The sequence below is a fragment of the Artemia franciscana genome, chromosome 6, assembly GCF_032884065.1.
Source record: "Artemia franciscana chromosome 6, ASM3288406v1, whole genome shotgun sequence".
NCBI classification, from domain to species: domain Eukaryota; kingdom Metazoa; phylum Arthropoda; class Branchiopoda; order Anostraca; family Artemiidae; genus Artemia; species Artemia franciscana.
The window spans coordinates 25,290,364-25,311,736 of NC_088868.1; the positions used below are offsets into that span (position 1 = coordinate 25,290,364).

The following is a 21,373-nucleotide window of genomic DNA, read 5'->3' on the forward strand; positions in this document are numbered from 1 at the left end:
ATTCTATTCTGCCATACCTTTCAAATTCTCTATTGGCCAAATCATCAATTAGCTGCAGTATTAGTCTTCTTGGATTAGAGGTAAATCTTTCCAGGATGTTATGAATGATCGATGCTTAATTGTCATTTATTCTGCCATATCTATATTCCTCATTTTTATGCCTAAATTTCAATGAGATACGGGAGGGGGAGGGTGTGGGTAGAAGTTAATCTTTATTTTCCCTTCATTCCCGATAATTTGTTTATTAACTAAGACTATATTATGGGGTGCTACAGAGTGATAACTCCCCTTTTATTGCAGACATTTTTTTTGATGCAATATAATGAATTGCATTTATATGCTTACTGGTATAAAGGATGGAGATGTGGGAGAGGTACATCGTGAACGTGGCCAGGTAATTTAATAGGAGAGGGGCAAGGAAAAGTACTACCGAGAAAATTTGTTTTTATTGAAGTTCTAATAAGAATACTTCTCATTTCCATATTTGTATACATTTAAAATGTCTTCTTGCTTCCAGGGGGCTTTCCCCCTGATCCCCTATGAGCGTTAACGGTAGACATTCCTACAAAAAAATTGTTTCATAGAACTCGACTTGAGAACCGTGGAAATGATGAACCTATAATTAATTTTCATGTTTCAGATCTCCCCACTCCCCCTTTCTAAATGATATTTCGAGGAGTGAGCTTTCTCATGGATCACTTTTGAAACATTTTTATACAAAAAAATAAACTGAATGTAAAAAACAGAGGTTGAAAAAGGGAGTAAATAGAATCCCTCACATTTAATAGCGCTTTGGCTCAACAATTTCTTGTAACAAACTGTAAGCAAAACCAACCTTTATCAATAGAAACTGAAGCTCTAAAATCCTATGTTTCGATTGAAATATACGCAACAAAAAAGTATATTATTTATCCTGATTCTAAATATGTAATATCTGTTAATTTTAAGTTGTTCATCAAAAGCTATTAGCACACTGGAAAGTACGAATGTTTTTCTCTCTCTTATAAATTTTTTTGAGAATGCAAACATTTAAAATTGTTTGGTTTTGATTTTCTTATTCGTAACTGTTCTCCAATATATCAAATATTTCTTTTTAGGAGGACAATATGTTGTGGAGCTTCCTCCTTTAAGATTTGTTCGAGAGTCTAGTACTGCTGGTAGGTGTACATTCGATGCCACAGTAATTGATCTGGAGGAAGCCGTGTCTGAAAGAATGAAACCACAAGTGGACGAAGAAGACCTAAGGACAGACGCAAATTTGGAAGAACTACCAGTGGTTGATATTGCTCTTACACAGATGAGCAAAATAGATTTAAACGCATCAATTTTGTTACCAAAAAGCTCAATAATACTTGAAGAGAAAAGAGATGAAGTTCAGGATATTGTTTTAGCTGAAGAAAAGAACGAAAATGTCGCAAGGAAAGTAGTTGCTTACAGTGGGAGACAGGACTCTCTTGCTAATATTCCTGAATTGACACACGAAGTAAGAGAAGCAGTAATTGGCATTGATACAGGTAATCATCTTGTTAAAGACGGAGAAGGAGAAGACAGAAAAAGCCTAAAAGATGGTGTTCAAACTTCCAAGTCTGATGATGTTTCAACAGAAAAACCTTTAAATAAGCAACTGCCTACGGTTTCTGGTGCGTTAATAGAAGAAGTTTCAAGTTCGGAAATGCCTCTAGATAATCAGAAGACAAAATTTATGGTAGAGACTGAAGAACTAATACAGCCTGATTCAATAGGTGCTATAAAAATTGGAATACTAAGTTCAACTGAAATAGAAATTGCTGAAAAGTTAAACATAGACCTTGAAGCAGTTGAAGTTAATCAAACGAGTTCGGATATTTACGGTGCTACAGATAAGGGAGATAAAATAGATGAAGTCCTTTTAAACAATCAGGATCAGTTAGAAAAATCAGGCGATGAATACGCCAAAACTTGCTTCCATACCAATAATGATCTATTAAAATGCCAGAGTAAGACCATTGCATCTGGATTGATTGAACTTGGAGAGCCTGAGACAGTTTTAGAAGTTAATGAGAGTAAAATAATAGTTACAGATATTTCCAACCAAGAGCCACCATTAAAAGTAGCTTCTGAGGATATCAAAAGTCTTAAGCGTATAGAATTGCTTGTTGAAGAAAAAGAAACTGAAAAGCAAACCAAAATTAATGAAGTGCAGTCAAGTCTAAAATCTGAAGAAATTCTTAAGCCAGAAAGCGACGAAATCCAAAAAACCTTTACTGACACTATGCCTGACTTACAATCTATAACCTATACCGTTGACCCCAATCAATGTGATAGTCAAGCTAATGAGGATGTTTCTCAATTAAATAGTGAAGCTGTATTTCAAGCAGCAGACACAGATAAGCGAAGTGCTATTGAAGGCATAGGACATACTCAGATTTGTGATCTTCAAAAAAATATTGAAGAAACAAGCGAAAATCTAACTATAAACGATCCCCTGGAAGTAGCAAGTGAAATTAAAATTAATGAAAATAAAGACCCAGAAATATCAGTACCTACCTTGGAAAAAGAACGTGAAGATATAATCAAGCAAAACCTTTTTCCTGCAGTTGGAATGGTTTCTAGTCCAGTAGAATCCATTGAAGAGCCCGGTAAGTCTTGTGGAGAAGCGAATTTATCAATACCCTCAGGACTGGTGCAACTTGCTCCTAAGGCTCAAAATCAGCATGATAACATTGATAAGCCAAAAATCAACGAGATACTAAATAGCTCTTCTACTCTGTTGATGGAACACATTTCTTCTGAAATCCCTCAGTATACTTCTCCTTCGCAAAGAATCTCTGAAGATGATAAATTTGAAAAAATTTGCACTGATGTAAACCTGACGGAAGCATCTGAAACGTGCCAAAGCATAGAACGGGATCTCATAGAAAAGGTTGCAATTATTACAGAAGAGCCCTTTATTCAGGTTGAAAATTATTTTTCAACTGAAGAGATTAACTCAGATGTTGATCAAGAAGCAAATAAAATGGATGCCTTAAAAGAAACTCTAATTTCTCAGGAGAGTATTTGGTCAGCAATTTTAGAAAAACCCACAAGTTCAGAAAAATGTGCAGAACACAGTGAGAAGTCTTCTAATTTGTTTCGCCTGGATACAATAGAACAGTTGTATATAGATGGCAGAGCAGAACCTTCAAAATCTATTGCAAGAGATGAAATACCCTTGCCTGCTGAAAATACAAATAAAAGTGGACCTCCATCAACTGCTAATGAGAGTGAGACGGTTCACATGTCTGATGAAGAGCTTGGGCAGATCAATAGTACGAAAAATGTCCCAACTGATATTTTTATGACAACAGAAATTTTAAATATTATAGACCCTACAACATTAGAAATAGATCTCAATTCTGAAGCGGGTGAGAAGTTACCAGGCAATCCTAAGAGTGTAAAGTCAACCTTTCAGGAAGCATTAGAGTTGAAAATTCCATTGCAAATCATGGAAGAAACGCCCAAGGAACAAGGAGAAAAACTCAAAATTGTACCATCACTGTTCGAAATTTTAGGAGAAAGTCTTTCAGGAACAGGAAATACGTCATCTAAAAACATAGACAAATCTACCGACGAAATCGTTAAAGAAAACACACTAAAAGATCAAAACATAACAAAAGAGGTTCAAATTCTGCAATCAACAAATGAATTTGAATCTTGTATCAATTTAGTGCCTGACGAAGGTTTCAGCTTGATTTCTTCGCAGGAAAACATCCCAGCTAGTACTAATCAACAGGAATTATTACCCTTAGAAATTGCTTTACAAACAGATAAACATTCAAATACCCTAGACAAAAATCCTGGAAGCATAAGTACAACTCAGCAAGATGTTATAGTGCCCACAGAAATAACTGTTTCTGAAATAAAACTTGGTACCCTTTCTCATGAAGAAGAAGCAGCGATTATTAAATCTCCTGAGCCACTTAACATAACTTTTGTTCAAGAAGAAAAAGAACTGTATAAAGGAGGGCCGATAATTAGTGCGTTAGAAACGCAAGAAATGGTCCAACCTCTTGGAAAAGAAATGCAGATTGAATCCACCGAACTAAAAATTAAAGCAGATGACTTTCAGGGCTTGAAGACATCCTTGAAACTTGATAAGGAAGCATTAGAAGAAGATTTATTGATTAAGGAAAAGCAGTTAGAAAATAAGAATAAAATCATGGATCATTTACCAGATTTGGTTCAAAAAGCTAAACCTGATCTCCATTCCCCACGTGTGTCTCTTGATTGTGACAATCCCGAAAAATTGAATAAAATGTCGTTATGTGAAGATCTTCCTGCGAAAGATGAACCTTCTATTGATTTCAGCAAATCCAAATACAATGAAAATGTTCTGGAAGAACAAAATGTTGTGCTTTTATTGCATCTGTCTCACGAAATTCCTAGTGTAATTTCTGAAAATGGGTCTTATTTTCAAGTAGCTGCTGATCCCTCTTCTACAGAAGAAAATGTCGTGGAAGATGCTTCACAAGCTTCTTTCACTTCTTCAAATCAAGCTAAGGCCATTGAAAAAAACAAAGAACCGATTGAGCAGTCGCTTGTGGAAGGGGACATGACCATTGGAGCGAATGTAGAGTCCTCTTTGAGATTACTAGATATTGACAAATCTCAAAAACCAACGAAGGATCAATCCTTCACTGGGGGCATAATTAATCCCAACTTGCATATAATGATTGATGATGGGACTGCTGAAGAAGGTCAGTTGGCCCAAGAATTATTAATTTTCGGAAACTTTGATAAAGATGTCAAGGCTACCTTTCCATGTGAACTAAATCCAAATGATACAGTCTGTGACATTAAAGAAGAAACTCTGTGCAGCAGTGGAAGTGAATCATCGTCAGCTACTGCAATGATTGCAAGTAGAGATATTGAAAACTTAATTGCTGGTATTGAAATTCCTGGGCTTCAAATAATTCCAACTCAGAGCAAAATCGAGGATACGCTTATGGTAGAAAGTGTGGGAGAAAATAAAAAATATATTGAATCTCCAAATAATTCCTCAAAGCTACAATTTGAACCTGTTTTGGAAGAGTCCTTCCCCGATATAAAAGATATTAATGGCTCAAAAAAGGAAAAGACAGAACCTGATTTAAAAAATATTTTGATTTCACCCGTCAGTAATGTAAGCATTGAATTTGAAAATAGTGAATTTGATGAGCCGTTTCATACCGCCAAAGATCAACTTTCTGGAGACGATGGATCTACAACCGAAGGTGAATTTAGTGAAATGCATTCACTTGCTGATATAAGTCTCATATCTGATATGGTAAAGGTCTCAAAAATTTCTGAAAGAAGTGATGCTCTTAATATTGAATCTCCAATAAATGAAGATGAATCAAAACTAGGTTCCGATGGAAACTCAATAAGGTCAGAAGACATCATGAAGTCTGCTGATCCACGAGAAATCGAAAAGATTGAAGAAATAAACCCTAATCTTGCTTTGACTCCTCCAATCCTATCTTTCGAGAAACTGTGCCCCAGGGAAGATAGACTGGACGTTAATATAGATACTGCTTACTTGGAGAACAACGACCAAACGAAAAAAGCCAATGCGATGGATTTTCCTTCATTCGAAAAGTCAAATTTTGAAGGGGACTTATTTCAGAGCACTAAAACAGAAAAAATTGAGTTCTCAGAACAAAGAAATAAAAGTGATGCAATAGAACCTATTCAAGAAATTAGTGTTCCAGAGCAAAAAGAACTAGAAATTAAAAAAAAAGACAACAATTCTATTTTAGTATCTCAATTGGTATCTTCTGAGAACACGGTAATTAAACATTGTGACTTTTCCAAAAGCTTTGAAGCTGGACCTGATTCTGATAGTGTAGAGAAGGTAGGTCATTCAGTCGAAATTCAGAAAAAAAAATTTTCTCCGCAAGAAAATAAAATTGAAATAGCAGAACCTCTTCAAGAAGTTTTTGTCAAAGAGACGTTTGTGGAAAAATCTAACGTGACAAAAAGCACAGATCCAAGTGCGCTTAGTCCTTATTACCAGGAAAGTAGCCCTAGTACCTCTGGTGGAGAAATTCATAATATTCCACTACTCAAAATTGTCAGCGATAAGGTAGATAAATTAGATGCTCATACCATAAAAGATGAAGTATATTTATTTGAAAAACAGTCGGAAGAGCTTCAAGCTTCTCCAATTGTTGACCAATCTTATGAGCAGCGCGAAAAAATTACGAGACCTTTTCAGATGGAAGATAACTTATTAGATTTAAGACATAGACCAGAACGAACTTTTACAACAGAAATTAATATGTCGTCTGACTCTCTAGCAATGCGAATCCAAAATCAAGAAGCAGAAAATACAAAAACTATCCAAGAATATGTGCCTTCCTTAAGCCCATTACTATCTGAAAACGAACGTCGGGAAATATTAATACGTGCAAAAGCTCAATCTCGATCAAAAATCATATCTTTGGAGGCTGAACTTCAAACTGCAAAGTCAGAGCTGAGAAAAGCCAAAAATGAAGTTGATGCTGCTAAAAATGAATTGTATGGAGCACAAAAAGAAATTCGTTTGAATGAAGAAGATTCAGTTTCAGAAACAGAGGCACTAAGTTGTAAAGTAGAAAATACTAGGAAGAAAATGAAGCAGATGGAAAAAGAGAAAGCTACCCTTAAGAGCAATGCAATTGCGAACCGTCATGCTATTCAGAGTTTAAAAGACTCAAAGAGAAACCTCTGTACACAAAAGGAAAGACTTGAGAGAGATAAAGAGTCATTCCATAAGCAGGTTAAGGAGTTAGAGAACAACAAAAGTAGGACAGTATTTGATGAAACAACGAAACGAGAATTAAGTGAACTTAATGAAAAGCTTTCAATTCTTCAAGAAACTATGCCTGATCTGCAAAAGGAAGTAAATGTGGCTCAATCTGAGTATGAAACTGTTAAAGACAATATACAAAATTGCAAGTCAATACTTAAGTCTGCCACTGAATTAGAAATGAACGAAGCACAGGAGAAAGATTGTCTTACTAGAAACATTGAAAGTCTTACTAGAAAAAGAGAAAGGCTAGGGAAAGACATAGAGAGGAATAAAGATTCGTTGGAAACGTATGTTTCAATTTCCAATGCAATAGCTGCTGAGACACAAAAGTTAGAAATAATTGCTCGGGAGGCAAGAGATCTAGCGGAAAAAAAACTAAAGGAGTACACAATGTTACAGGAAGAGCTAATGGAAGAAGAAATGAGAGTGCAATCAAAGAGATTACGTAGCCAAGTAGAAGAACATGATCGAAACAATGAAGAAAATGACCTGCAACCAAAAGAAGAACAAATGAAATTTGAAGAAGTAAAAACTGAACATTTCGAGAGAGAAGAAGTTGAACAAAACCAGCCAACTCAAAGAGAGGGTAAGAAAAGAGTTGATGCAACAGAACTGAAAGAGGGCGGCACGGAGAAAGGCAAAGAAGAACATCGTTCAACTGACGATGCAAAGAAAACAGAGTTGGAAGACCAAAGATTGGAGATGAGAGGAATGGAAAGCTGTTTGAACCCGGATGAAAATCAGGAAAAGACACAATGTTTAAAGCTAGATGAAGAAAGACAAAAATTAGAAGAACCACAGAACACAGAAGGAGTTAAAAAACGGAAGAAAGTAAAAGAGGGGAAACAACAACAAGGAAATGAACCGAAAAGAGAAGAAGAGACAAGACTTGGAAAATTAGATGAGACAAGGAGGGGGGCGACAAAACAAGAAGAAGAGGAGGTGTGTGTGAAATTAGAAGGGAAAACGCAAGACGAAAAAGATGAAGAGCTAAGAAGAACAAAAGTGAAACACATAAAAAACTTGGAAGAGGATAGACTTCAATTAGAGGACAAATCGGAAAGTAAAAGTGAGGGACCTCTTAAAAATATTGAAGGAAAGAGGGAAAAGCAGCAAGAAGAGTCGAAAAAGCAAGATGAGAAATCACAGGCGAATTTAGAAAAAAATAGGAACGAACAAGAAGAATTGAAGGAGATGGACGAATTAAAAAAAAATGAAGAAGATCAGAGAAAACAATTGGAAGAAGAAAAGGAAAAAGAAGAACAAGAGCTAGAAAGAAAAGAAGTTGGATGGCAAATGAAATTATTAGAAGGTTATAAAAAACTCGATGAAGAGTTGGAAGTGCAGGAACAGGAGCTGAAGCTAAAGATTGAAAAAGAAAGAAAAAAACAAGAAGAGTTGAAAAGACAAGAAGAGGAACGGCAGAAGAATGCAGAAGAAGATAAAAAACGAGAAGAAGAATTGACAAAGCAGGATGAGAAACGAAAAAAGAAATTAGAAGAGGAAAATAAAAAACAAGAAGAGTTGAAAAGAAAAGAAAAGGTACAGCAAAGCATATTGGAAGAAGAAAAGAAGAAACAAGAAGAGTTGAAAAGACAAGAAGAGGAACGAAAGAAGAATGCAGAAGAAGATAAAAAACGGCAAGAAGAATTGATAAAGCAGGATGAGAAACGAAAAAAGAAATTAGAAGAGGAAAATAAAAAACCAGAAGAGTTGAAAAGAAAAGAAAAGGTACAGCACAGCATATTGGAAGAAGAAAAGAAGAAACAAGAAGAGTTGAAAAGACAAGAAAACGAGCAGAAAAATAAATTAGAAGAAGAGAACAAAAAACAAGAAGAGTTCAAGAGAAAAGAAAAGGAACAGCAGGAGAAATTAGAAGAAACCAGAAAAAACCTGGAAGAAAACCTGAGAATTGAAAAGGAGGGAAGGAAAAATAAAAGTGAAGAAGACAGGAAAAAACAAGAAGAGTGTAAAAGGCAGGAAGAGGAATGCCGAAATAAACTGGAAGAACAGAGAAAGACTGAAGAGGAGTTACAAAGACCTGAAGAAAGGGAGGGTGGTAATAAAGAACAGAATATTCAAGACCGAAAGATTGAAAAACAGATTGACAAACTACAATGTACAAAATCTTCTGAAAGTAATGTAAATATGGAAACAGAAAAAAGCCGAAATAATGAGGAGAAAGAACCGAATACGCGAATACAGAAAGGGAAATATGGAAAAGAATCCGACGGAAAAACAAGAAAATACGAAAAAACAAGTATTTTGCGTGAGGACCCTTCACAGAAAGGCTCAATTACCAGTGAAGACGGAACGAGCTCTGAATTACAACTTGGCCAAATAGAGCGAATAGAATCTGTTGTCCAAGAAGAATCAAAGAGAAATTCTTCGTCAAGGTCAAGTTCTATCAAAGATAGGAGCTCGAGGGCTACAAGTAAAGAATCTGATAACCAAAATGGTAACAAGATTGCCAGAACAAATAGTCTTCGAAGGTTATCAGCGAACGGAGACGACCTAGTCGTTGAGCAAAAACGATATGCAGACTTAGTTTCCTCGGGTTCATCAGAAGATCTGGAGAAACACGGAATTAAAAGGGGCTCATTGCGAACCAGCCTTAAGCACAAAAGCGAAGATGAACAAGAGTCGAGTGAATTATCATTGTCATTAAAGACACGAGATGCAACAAGTCCATCAAAGCACGTGAAACCAAAAGAGATTGTAAAAAAAAGACCTAAGAAGAGTGTAGAAAGTGGTTCTAATAAAATCGATTATGTTGAAAGCAAAAATATGAAGTATGAAAAAGCCGAATCTTCACTAGCTACAAACAAGGCAGAAAATGAAGTCAGATTCAAAACAAAATCTCCAGCAAGACCGTCTCCACCACGTAAAGAAAACACAAGAAAAGAAATTAAGACTGAATCTGAAGCCAACACATCAAGTCTTGTAAGTTTAACTTGTGCAGAGCCCCTAGTAGTCCCATTTTCTAGCACAGACAAAAAAAGTGTCGTAAAACCTGTAGGATCTTTTGAAAGCCTAGAAGGCGTGGACGAATTATCGGTAGACCAATTTCAGTTATTGAGGCTCCAAACTGTAAGTGAAGTTGAAGACATTCCGTTTGACAGTATTGCAATCGATAAAAAAGGAAATAAGATTGGGACAGCGAAAGATGAAACAGCAAAATTTATGGTAAGTTTAAATTATCGTGCACTTCTCTATTTATTGCTTTTTTTTAGCTTTTCAGCGCAGTCTTTCCAGTGACACAATTGAAAAACAGAAGAGAGTTAGAAAGAAATATAAAAGCGATGGAAGTGGTGTGTCTTCTTTACTTAAATCAGAAGCATCAATGATAAAGAAAGTACAATTCCTTGAAAGAAATAGGAAACACCAGTTTTTCTTTTTTATATAATTCTGATTAATTTGCAAGAAAAGAAGAAAAAATACGAATACCTTGACGACACACCTTGATTAGAAGCTGAAATTTGAGGCCCCAAAATATACATGGGCTTACGCTTTGTATATAGCAGATTGGTAATTTTTTTTTTGTTAAAACAATTTTTAAGTATATAGGCCGTGACACATAAGAACTCAATATATGATCCCTTGACATTTTCGGGCTGGCGAAGAAAATTACAGAGCTAGAAATGCTTTGACAGAAAGTCCTCTATTCTCTAGCACATACACGATAGACATAGACAAACAATATCTTGACAAAGAGCCCCTTGAATAATCAAAACTTTGGGACCATTAAGATGGTGCTCATGCTATCAACCACAAATTTAAGTGCTAGTGTCACGGTTATAGAAATAAGTGTGGTGACTAGTAATAAAAGACAAAATATCTGGACAGAGGAACAAAAATATGGTAAATTATTATTTTTTTTCTGTTTTTTTTTCTATATTATTTTACATACACATGACAGTAACGACATCCGGAAGTTTTTCTGGATACCATCATATTTTTTCCCAAGACCTTTTGCATGCGATATTATAGCTAAATATATGTTCTTGTCAAATAAATTAAAATAAATCTCAAAATAAACAATTAGAAACATACTAAACACAAATGACAAACAAAGATTAAAAATTCAAATGTAGTTAAAAAAAAATGTTAAAACGCAAAATAAGAGTAATGCGAATAAATAAGTTAAGATGGAGGCATTAAATCTTACCAGAACCAGTATTATGTATGCTATTATGAAAAGAAGTAATGAAGATTTTTTGTTTCTTTTTCTATTTGTTTTTGACAGAATAGGTTCCAAGACTAGCAATATATATTTTCCAACACTAGTAATATATATATTTTTTTTTTACCACAATATAAATGTTAAGAATGCACAGAGGAGTAATGCACAGAGGAGTAAATAATACACAAACAAAAAATGCAACATTAGAAATAAGAAACATCAAAACCGAATTTACATAACATTTAAATAAAACTCCAGCAAAGAAATTAGAAAGTGAAAAATACTGCTGCCTAGCAACTAATTAAACACGAATACCTATATAAATACTACTTAAACACGGACACAATTTAAAAGAAAATCAACAATACATTCTCTAGCTTTGGAATCTAGCGAGAGTTCCTTGATTTTCATCGTAATATATAAAACCTTATATTTTTTAGCGTTTTAAGTATTCCTGAAGCGAAGGGGAAGCCGAAGAAAACTTATAATATTTTACATATAGCATTTTTCTAAGAAAAGTCTTGTCTAGAGACTTCTTCAAAATATTTTTATGATCAGATTATGAAATATTAGGCAAATGTCAAAACGGAAACAATTCTTTCCTCTATTACTTTAAGTTTCTTGTTTTAAATCCTGTATTAACCGAAAATTTATTCCCATTCATACTTGCAGAGGCATCCCAAGAGGGACTGGGAGAGGTGCAACGTCCCTCCCCCCTTGCTTTTTGGTATTAGGTAAAACTTTTGCCGGAGACAAAATTTTCGGCAGAAACGGGCAGGCATCACGGCGATGCCCATTTCTAATATTTCTTTTCCGTCTATTTTCATATAGCGTGATTTAACATTTCCATTCACTACCCAATTTATATGGATTTGGTAGCTTTACCACACTAGTTCCATCTATTTGAAGATCCAGTAATTTAATGTGTTCATTTGGTTCACCTTCGTTATCGAATTCGTTGAATTCGGTAGTTGTATCGTAGTAGTTCCACTTATTTGCAAATTTGGTAAATTGACAAGCTCATTTGGCTTCTGTACGTTACCGATTTCGGTGTATTCGGTAGTTCTATTACTCTAGTTCCACCTATTTGTAATTTCGGTGATTTAAGGTGTTTATTTGGTTTCCTTTCACTACTACAGAAAGAAATTGTTGAATTTGTAAGTTCTATCGTGCTAGTTCCGCTCATTTGCAAATCGGGTAATTTGACATGTTCATTTCAATTCATTGACTCCTGGTGCAACTCACTAAACATTCGCAAATTTTATTGTTGCAGGCAGTTTAAAAACAACCAAAATCCGGTTGTTCTACAGGTCCTGGTCTGTCACTAAATTTGTCAAGTTTTTTCTTGGCTCCTATTCGTAACCAAACTTATAGAATTCGAGCATTAGGCCCATCCCCGTATTGAATTATATTAGTTTAGTACTTTTAGAATTTTAGCTGGTTCAAACTCATTACTTAACTGTGTAGTTTGTTTTTTAGTCATAAATCCAACTGATAAGGTTAGCGGAGAATTGCAGACGAATGGATAAAATGGCAGAGAATTCAAAATGCAATATTACGAAAAAAAAACCTCAACCAATGAAGGAATAGATTTTTCATGGAAGTCATTAGGCTATGGAACAAAAGACTTTTACATGATGTCTGTTTTCCTCCATATTTTTTAAAAAGAAACAAATATGTTAATCATACTGAGCTTGGGACTATCCAACCAGAAGTGTTCTGCGCGGCTTGCTTTGCTTAATTCTCTGTCATAGTTTCCATAATTTTGTTTCTAAAGCATTTTAATATCACCATGTTTTGGTATATTTTATTAGGATTAACCTAGCTTCACTTATTGTGTGTGTTCTGTTTAAGAGACAAGTACCAATGATTTTCACTCGACTGACAAACAACTTGTCAAATCAAGTGCTTTTTGATTTATTTGAAAAAAATATTTCGAAAGCGAATTTACTCTGAGTTGATGGGAATTTTTACCATTCCATATAACTATTATTTCCTCTCCCATTTAATCTGTTCTGTAAGTTTTTCCACTCCCTTGTCAAAGCTTCTTACGAGTTGGAGTTACCATGCCTTTATCTTACCCAAGTTATGTGTTCAGCACCTTCGGAAACAAGAAAAAAAATCTTTATTAGACTAAATTTTTGTCAGTCAATCGCCCAGTTTGAAACGAATTTTAAAAGGAAGGCGAAGTAGAATTCTGCGCATAGTTAGATTTCTTCTAAGTAACATACTCGTGGTTTTGTGAAATTAGCTTGGAGGGTTGTTTTTCTGATATTTACTTTGAAATGTCAAGTGCCAATAAGAACCGTAATGTGTCTGTAACCAGACCCAACCATATAACCGTTGAATGTTGTGAATGAGACGCTAAAACAAATAAAGACTATTTTAAAGGACACGTTCATCGTATTCACAACGATCTGGAAGAAGCACTGAAATAGTTGATTGTGCCATTTCTGAAAGACCCGTTTACGGCGTCCAAGAAGCAAAAGCGATATGATAATATTAGGGTCAATACAGCCTTTGTCAGGGAGAGTATTTCTATGGCGATAACTGACTCGTCAATTCCTAAGACCCTGCCACTACCTGATAAGTCCATAGTGAGTGGAGATGCTGGGTTACTATCAATATTTTCAGACATAAAATTTCTTTTTATCGCAATACATGTTGACCAGAATTATGTTCTGGATGTCTTTAAAGGGGTTAAATGAGCCCGTCATTTCCGGGCATGGGTTGGAGGGGCGACATCTCGAATCCTTGGAGTTAATTTGCATCTTAAAGAGCATTAATATTGCAGTGATTCTACCATCTCCATCCATTTTTTGGTAAACGTATCACAGTTCATATAACTGACTTACCAATAAAGTGAACATACCACTCGATGCCTTTTTTTGAGACTTTTTGTCCTAGCCCAACCTAACCTAACTATAAATAACTTTGGCACTGAGAAAATGTAGTATTATTTTGTCGAAAACGACCGAGAAAACGGCGCTGAGAAAATATAATATTATTTTGTCGAAAACGACCGATAACTCATACTCGCCAGTGATGGCATGTTAAGATAAGAAGCCTGAGCTCCTTATCTGTTGACTGCAGTGAGTGCAGAGCTGAGAGAAAGAGTTGATGATGTTAGGCTGTATTTGTAATGGCCAAAGGCTCGAGGATGTGAAGGGAGAGGGTGTGAACGTACAAAGTCGACTCTTTTGCTAGGAGGATGAAGTGTCAAAAACTTCTCGAGAACCATAGAATATTTTTACTATAAATTTTGGAGAATTTGTTGGACAAGCTATTGAACCTCAGGCTGTTAATGATGAAAGTGTACTTGAAAGTTAGTGGCCAGATGGGTTTCTAAGCAGTCCACCAAAATAAAATGTATAATTCATAATATAAACAAACTGAAATGAAGATGTACAAATGACATATAGAACTTTTAATTTAGACACTGAAAGCTTTACCAGTTGCTTATATATTTCAACATCTTGTGTAATTGGATAGGCAGTGAGGTTTAACTTGTTCAGTCTGATGCGTTATCAAATTATAAAAAAAATTATCGCCTGGATTTTATTTACTGGGGCTTTGTACCATCAGATAGAGTAAATGAATCCAAAAGTGGCATCCATCACTACTGGTTGGCTATAATTTGTGGATTAATCTAGAACACTAATGATGAATTTAGATATATTTAATAAAATATATTTAATTCAATATTAATTTATATATTCTCTCCCCCCCCCATATAAATTACCCCCCCCCCAAATGAAAAGAGACTCGAGACACCCTGAATATTTGGCATGTATTAGAATAGAATCAACCATAAACTTATCATAGTTAATTCTTAGCAAAGTTTTATCAATTGGTTACACTTGTAAAATTTCTAGCTCTCTCATTTTGATTCCGTCATTTTACTTTTACTACATTATTACTTCAAGCTACTACCACTCTTTTCTTGTATTTTTTTTTCTTCTTTTTTTTTTGCTCGCAGGGGGTGTTTTCTGATTTGGGAAAGCCATGATTTAATAAATTCTTTGTTTTTGCTAAGTTTTCCATGAATGTGTTTTCTGATTCATTCCATGAATTTTAATTGGGGAAAACAAGAAGGAAGCCACCCTTAGCGATTGAATGGCTGTAAGAAAGTGGGTTACAAACATCCTTAAAATTAGAATTTAAAAAAGCTGGAAACTTGATTTCTTGATAAGATGCCAGTGATGGCATGTTTTCAGGAAAGGCCTGAGCTCCTTATCTGTCGAATGTAGCGGGTGTAGAGCACAGAGAAAGAGATGGTGACGTCAAGCTATATTTGTGATGGCCAAAGGCTCGAGGATATGAAGGGAGAGGGTGTGAACGTACAAAGCCGACTCTTTTGCTAGAAGGATCAAGTGTCAATAACTTCTTGAGAATCATAGAATATTTTTACTTTCAATTCTGTAGAATTTATTGGATAAGCTATTGAACCACAAGTTATTAATGATGAAAATAGACTTGAAAGCTAGTGGCCAGATGGGTTTCTAAGCAGTCCACCAAAATAAAATGTATAATTCATAATATCAACAAAACTGAAACGAAGATGTACAAACGACATATAGAACTTATAATTTAGACACTGAAAAGCTTTACCCGTTGCTTACATATTTCAATGTCATGTGTAACTGGAAAGGCAGTAAGGTTTAACATGTTCAGTCTGATTCATAGACCAATAGTTATGCGTTATCAAATTATAAAAAAATTATCGACTGGATTTTATTTACTGGGGCTTTGCACCATTAGATAGGGTATTGGTCCTTTGAAACGAATCCGGAGGTGGTAGCCATCACTACTGGTTGGCTATAATTTGCGGATTAATCCAGTAAACTGTAGATGAATTTAGATATATTTGATAAAATATATTTAATTCGATATAAATTTATGTACAGGGGTACAGTACATGAATCAAATAGCCGATATCTTGTGACTGGATTGTAAAAATAGTTTATCACAAGGGAATAAAATATTCATTACATGACGGGAGGAGCCCTATATGTTATCGACGCATATCATGGCGTCACAGATGTCAAAGACCTAATACGAAGAGCTTCTAACAACAATCTTTGGCAGTTAAGAACATATGTTGAAACACCATATACCATGTTAGTCTTTGGTACATACACTATTACTATGACTACTGCATCTACTGTATCTTCTACAAATACTACTAACAACTGATATATAACGCTTTTTTAATATATTGAACGTGGTCGTCTCTTACTAGGCTGCTAGCTACTGCTGCAACCTGGAAACCCTATAACGCTATTGCATTTTTCATCGTCTTTTACCAAACACTGTGAAATTGCAAATAGGATAAAGCCTATGGCTTTTTCTTAAATGGAACACTCAAAGACAACCTGGCTAAAACCTAAAATCATGACGTCATTGATCAATCTTGTACACGAAAAATACAGTTTTTCTTTAAAAGCTGATTATATTTTAAAATTTCATTTTTTGATCACAAAAAGTTTTTAGCCACATCAATTTCCTTTAAAATGAGCAATTAAGAAGCTTTCTACGATGTTCCAGTACCGAGCTATCTGAGGAGAAAGAGAGAGAAAAAAAAGCTGTATATGCAGAATATTTTGGTTTCAGCTACTTTTCTTGATTTTCAGGCCAATATATTTTCCTTGTTGTTCAAGCCAAGAGACAGTAAAGTTTCCTATATAGAGGTTTCGGACAAGGCGGTTCTAATAGTGTACTTCTTGCTCTGATCTGACTCTATTTTTAGGAGTTTTGAGTTATTGCATTTTTTACTAAGGGACGTGATCATCTCTTACTAGGTTTCTAGCTACCACTGCAACCCGGATATAAAAGTATCCTTGCTTTTATAGATTATGAACGGTCATTTGATTCTGCTTATAAATGCGCTTTTGTCAAGGTCATTTCCTTGTGTTTTTTACCAAATAAGTACATTAAAGAGTTATGAGCTATGTATAAGGATATCATCACTACTGTTAAGGTAAAGTAAGTGAGAACAGTAGTTGGTCCCACGTGGAATCAGGAGTTAAGCAGTGTTGTGTCCTATTCCTATTTATAGATAGGATGGACTTTGCACTAACGAACATAGCAAAGGATATAGGAAAACAAGGTTTCAAATGGACGAGTGAAACTCCTATGTTTGTACTATACAGGTTATTTGAGTGTCCTAAATAAAACAAACATTTAGCAAAATAAATGAAGGCTTAAAAGTAGAGGAGCAACAAGAGGTATCTTTCGGTAACATGAAAACCAATCAATTGGATTGTTTTTTTTTTAGTTATAGGTCGTTAGACGCATATTTATCAATTGCCAAAAATTAAAAAAAAGTAATAATGCTATAGCATTTTCTTACTGACCTCTGCTTTTTAGGAGAAACATAGAGATCCCAAGAAGAAACCAAATTTTACCATGAAGCTCAAGGATTTAGAAGGCTGTAAAGGGTCAAGAATAAAAATGACCTGTTGTGTCATTGGAAGTCCTGAGCCAACAATTGAATGGTAGCCTTTCTTTAATTATTTTTTTTTTACATAGTTTGAAAAAAAGCGGAAAGCAACTCAAAGGAACATAATAAAGTACATGTGGACTGTCTCTGCTTGTATTGTCTTGAATGTGTACAGACTTTTAAATTCACATCGAAAATTCTTTTGTTTTAGATTTTAATAGGAAAGGTTTTTTCCAAGGGTTGACATAGCGAAAAAAGAGGAATTTTTTTTTACAAATTTTGAAAAAAGTGGAAAGCAGCTCAAAGGAACTTAATAAAAAACATTTGGACTTTCCATGCTTGTATTCTCTTCCATGGGCACACACTTCTAAATTCAAGGAGAAAAATTTTGTGTTTTAGATTTTAAAAGGAACAATTTTTTCAAGGGTTGAAATAGCAAAAAAAAATTGTGTAAAATACTGTGAGTAGTCCATTAAAGGGATTTTCTTATATGCAAAAGTAAGTAAAATTATGCTAGTTAGTCTTTGAGCTTCAGGTGCTGAAACAGATGTCTCTAATTTTGGCCAGTCTCCCTGACTCTCCGTGAGGTAAACATTCCTCTGTGAATACAACGTGTGGATAAAGATTCATTCGAGGAATTTTTATTTACTACCTTAACTACTGACAAATCACTGGAGTGTCAAGCCACCTCAGGTCAATCTAGTCGCGCAAGCTTCTCCACCCGAATCTATTCAAAGCTTCACTCTTTTCCTGCTCCCATGTAGTTGTAATTTTCTTTAATTTTCCTCTGAATTTTCATGATCTATCGTATGTTTCTTTTATCAATCTGGATTTGTAGTACTATCTATGTATCGATGTTGTGTCAATGGTCTTGGTAAAGGAAAGTATTTGCTGCACAATAGTTTCCAGCAGACAAGAAATCAGAGGCAACACTATAGCGTTGCCTATAGTAAAGGCCATAAGTTCCAATGTTTATTGTTATTATTTTTTTCCCAGAGGCACTTCATATAGAAGGGGTGGTCGTATAAACTTTATGGGGTGAGGAGGGTTCATTCTATTAGAAATCAAAAGTTCTAGTGTCCTTTTTAAAGGTCAAAAGTGATCGGAGGTTAACTATCACCCCACGCCCTTTTTTCCCCAAATATATCCAATAAAATATGAGATAAGGATTTTTTGAAAATAGTTCAAATATCAGATGACAAAACCTCCGAAGTAGACACAACCCCCACAGCCCGAGGGCAGGCGTTATAAGTAATTCCCTGGGGGTATATATGGTTCCTATGGAAGGGATACTCGCATAAAGTTTAGAGGGGACTCATTTAGCTGGAAATTGATAGTTTTAGCTCCTTTCTTAAGAATCAAATGTGATTGGAAGGCATCTGTGATTGGGCAAGTGCTGTAAATTATGCCCCGGGACAACTAAGGTTTTTTGGAGGTGGTGGTCGTATAAACTTCAGATGGGGCTCATTTGATTCGACATTAAAATGTTTAGTTCTCTTTTTAAGAGTAAAAAGGGACTGGAGGGTAACTAGCCCCCCCCCCTGCCCTCTTGTCCCCAAATCAATCCAATCAAATCTTTAGATAGCCATTTGTTAAAATAAGTTCGAAATCATATTAAAAATATTCTAGGATTGATGAAACCCCAAAGAACCCGAGGGCAAGTGTTTTAAGTTTACCCTGGGGACATGCAAGATTTTTATGTGAGGGTTTTTAAAATAATCCAAAGATCAGGTAAATCTGACCCCCACCCCCTTTAAAAAATCTTATTAATGGTATTTTATTCCAAACTTATTGAAGCTGACTCCCTCCATGAACCGACCATCCCCCCCCAAAAAAAAAATTATTAACGATGATTTGTTCCAAAAATACGGGAGCTGCATCCCTGGCCCTATCTCCATGGCCTGACTTGCCCTCTTCAAAAAATGCTTATTAACCATTAATTATTCCAAAATCACGGTGGGTGTTGGAGGACCCCTGGTCCTCCCTCCATGGCCTGAAAATTAACGAAATTTTAAACGAAATTTTATTCCAAAAATTATGGGAACTCACCCCTGGCCCTCCATGAAATGATCCCCTCCCCCAAAGAAAGAAACAGCTTATGAACGATATATTATTCCAAAACTTATGAGAGCTAACCCCCGCCATCCATGTCCCGACCCCCTCCCCCTCGAAAAAACTTATCAATTATAAGTCATGGGAGCTATTCCCTGGTCCTCACTCCATGGTCTAACCTCGATCCCCCCGAAAAAAATTTGTTAGCGATATTTTATTCCAAAAGTCATGGGAGCTGACTCTTAGCCCTCCCTCCATGCCCCAGTCCCTTCCCCAAAAAACAACTTATTAACGATATTTCATTCCAAAGATCATGGGAGCCGATCCTTGGCCGTCCTTCCATGGCCAGAGCCCCTCCCTCCCACACACACAAAAACTTATAAATTATTAACGATATATTATTCCAAAAATCATGGGAATTCAGTTTAATTTCATCAGCTCTTTCCAAGATGTTTCAAGACACCTATAGTTTTCACTACAAACAAGAGTTTGGCTACTTCTCGTTTCCATAACAGTAAAAGCATAAAGTCTACTGCGTATTTTACGCTTTACTAAAACGGATTTTATTACAAATATTTTCTTTTGTACTTGTTACAATATTGAAAATAAAATGAAAATTGCAGTGAAATAAATCTTGAGCTGATGAGCTTAGCAAGACTGTTTCTAGAAATATATAGTTTTATTTTGGAATTTATTTTGGAACAAAACTTTTTGTGAAATAAGGAATTTTGAAAAACCTGGAACTTTGGCAATCAAAGAGGAACAAAATTAATAAAAAAAAAACTTTCCAAAAAAGAAGTTTTTAAAGAAAAGAAACGGCCATGTTAAACTTAAGATCAGAAGAAATAGAAATCTGCAATAACTCAAACTCATAACGAGCAGAAATTACTACTTAAGAATAAATAAAACCCAAAACAAACAGAAATGAAATAAACAATCCTAGCAAAGAAACATACAATATGTAGTAATATAAATAAATAAAATGAAAAGAACAAAAACAACTACAAACAAAAGTTTGGATGTTTCCTCCTCTCACTGTTTAAGTCCGAAACCTACTGCGTCATTGGCACTTTACTAAAAACGAATTATATTTCAATTAATATATTAGTAGAAGACTCGTTTATGTTATGCCTATTGTATGTTTGTTTGTTATGATTATTTATTTAATTTCTGTTCGTTTTGAGTTTAATTTATACTTCAATAGCAAAATTTTTTCGTTCGTTTTAAGCTTTATTTGCATATTTAAATTAAAGCTTTACTCGTGTTTTTGACTTATTTATTCATTTATGTTAGTACTTGTCGTATGTTTTCTTTGTTATGATTGTTTATTAAATTTCCGTTCGTAATGTTTTTCATTTATTTTTTAGTAGTAATTTCTGGTCGTTTTGAATTTGAGTTATTGTAGGTTTCTATTTCTTCTCATCACAAGTTTAATATGGCCTTTACTTTTCTTTGAGAAACTCCTGTTTTGGAGAGTTTTTTTTTTAATTAATCACCACAGACAACAATTTTTCGTATTTTAAGAAGCAGTCAATGATCTTACCAGTGAAGCAGAAGAACTTACCAGTGTAGACAGTTTTGTAGACCGCCTATTGAACAGACTTGAGTCCATAACAGAAATGAAAGTCTAGAATGTAATCATAATATAAATTCAGTGTTTATTGATTTCTAGTTGTAGAATCAGTATTTATTGATCAGCTTTTCAATATTGAAAAACTTCCTTTATTACCGAAAGTACCTTAGAAAGAACATTCATAAATTCATAGAACATTCATAGATATTACTTGAAATAAGTTAAGGGTTATTCAACTTGGGCTGTAAGAAATGAGAGCTTAACGGTTTTTAGCTGCTAAAACATAGCAGTGAGACTTCAAACTTTTCTTTTGTAGGTATATAAACACAACCA

The 21,373-nt window shown here is 34.9% G+C and overlaps 1 protein-coding gene across 1 annotated transcript in view; it reads left to right on the forward strand.

Moving 5' to 3' along the window:
- The window catches only part of LOC136028528 (titin-like), a 524,102-nt gene that overhangs the window by 136,965 nt on the left and 365,764 nt on the right, over window positions 1–21,373 (forward strand). Inside the window, exons 23-24 of the mRNA XM_065706373.1 lie at window positions 1,098–9,976; window positions 17,343–17,470. Of these exons, the coding sequence (XP_065562445.1) occupies window positions 1,098–9,976; window positions 17,343–17,470 (9,007 nt within the window). The remainder of the gene's footprint in view (window positions 1–1,097; window positions 9,977–17,342; window positions 17,471–21,373) is intronic.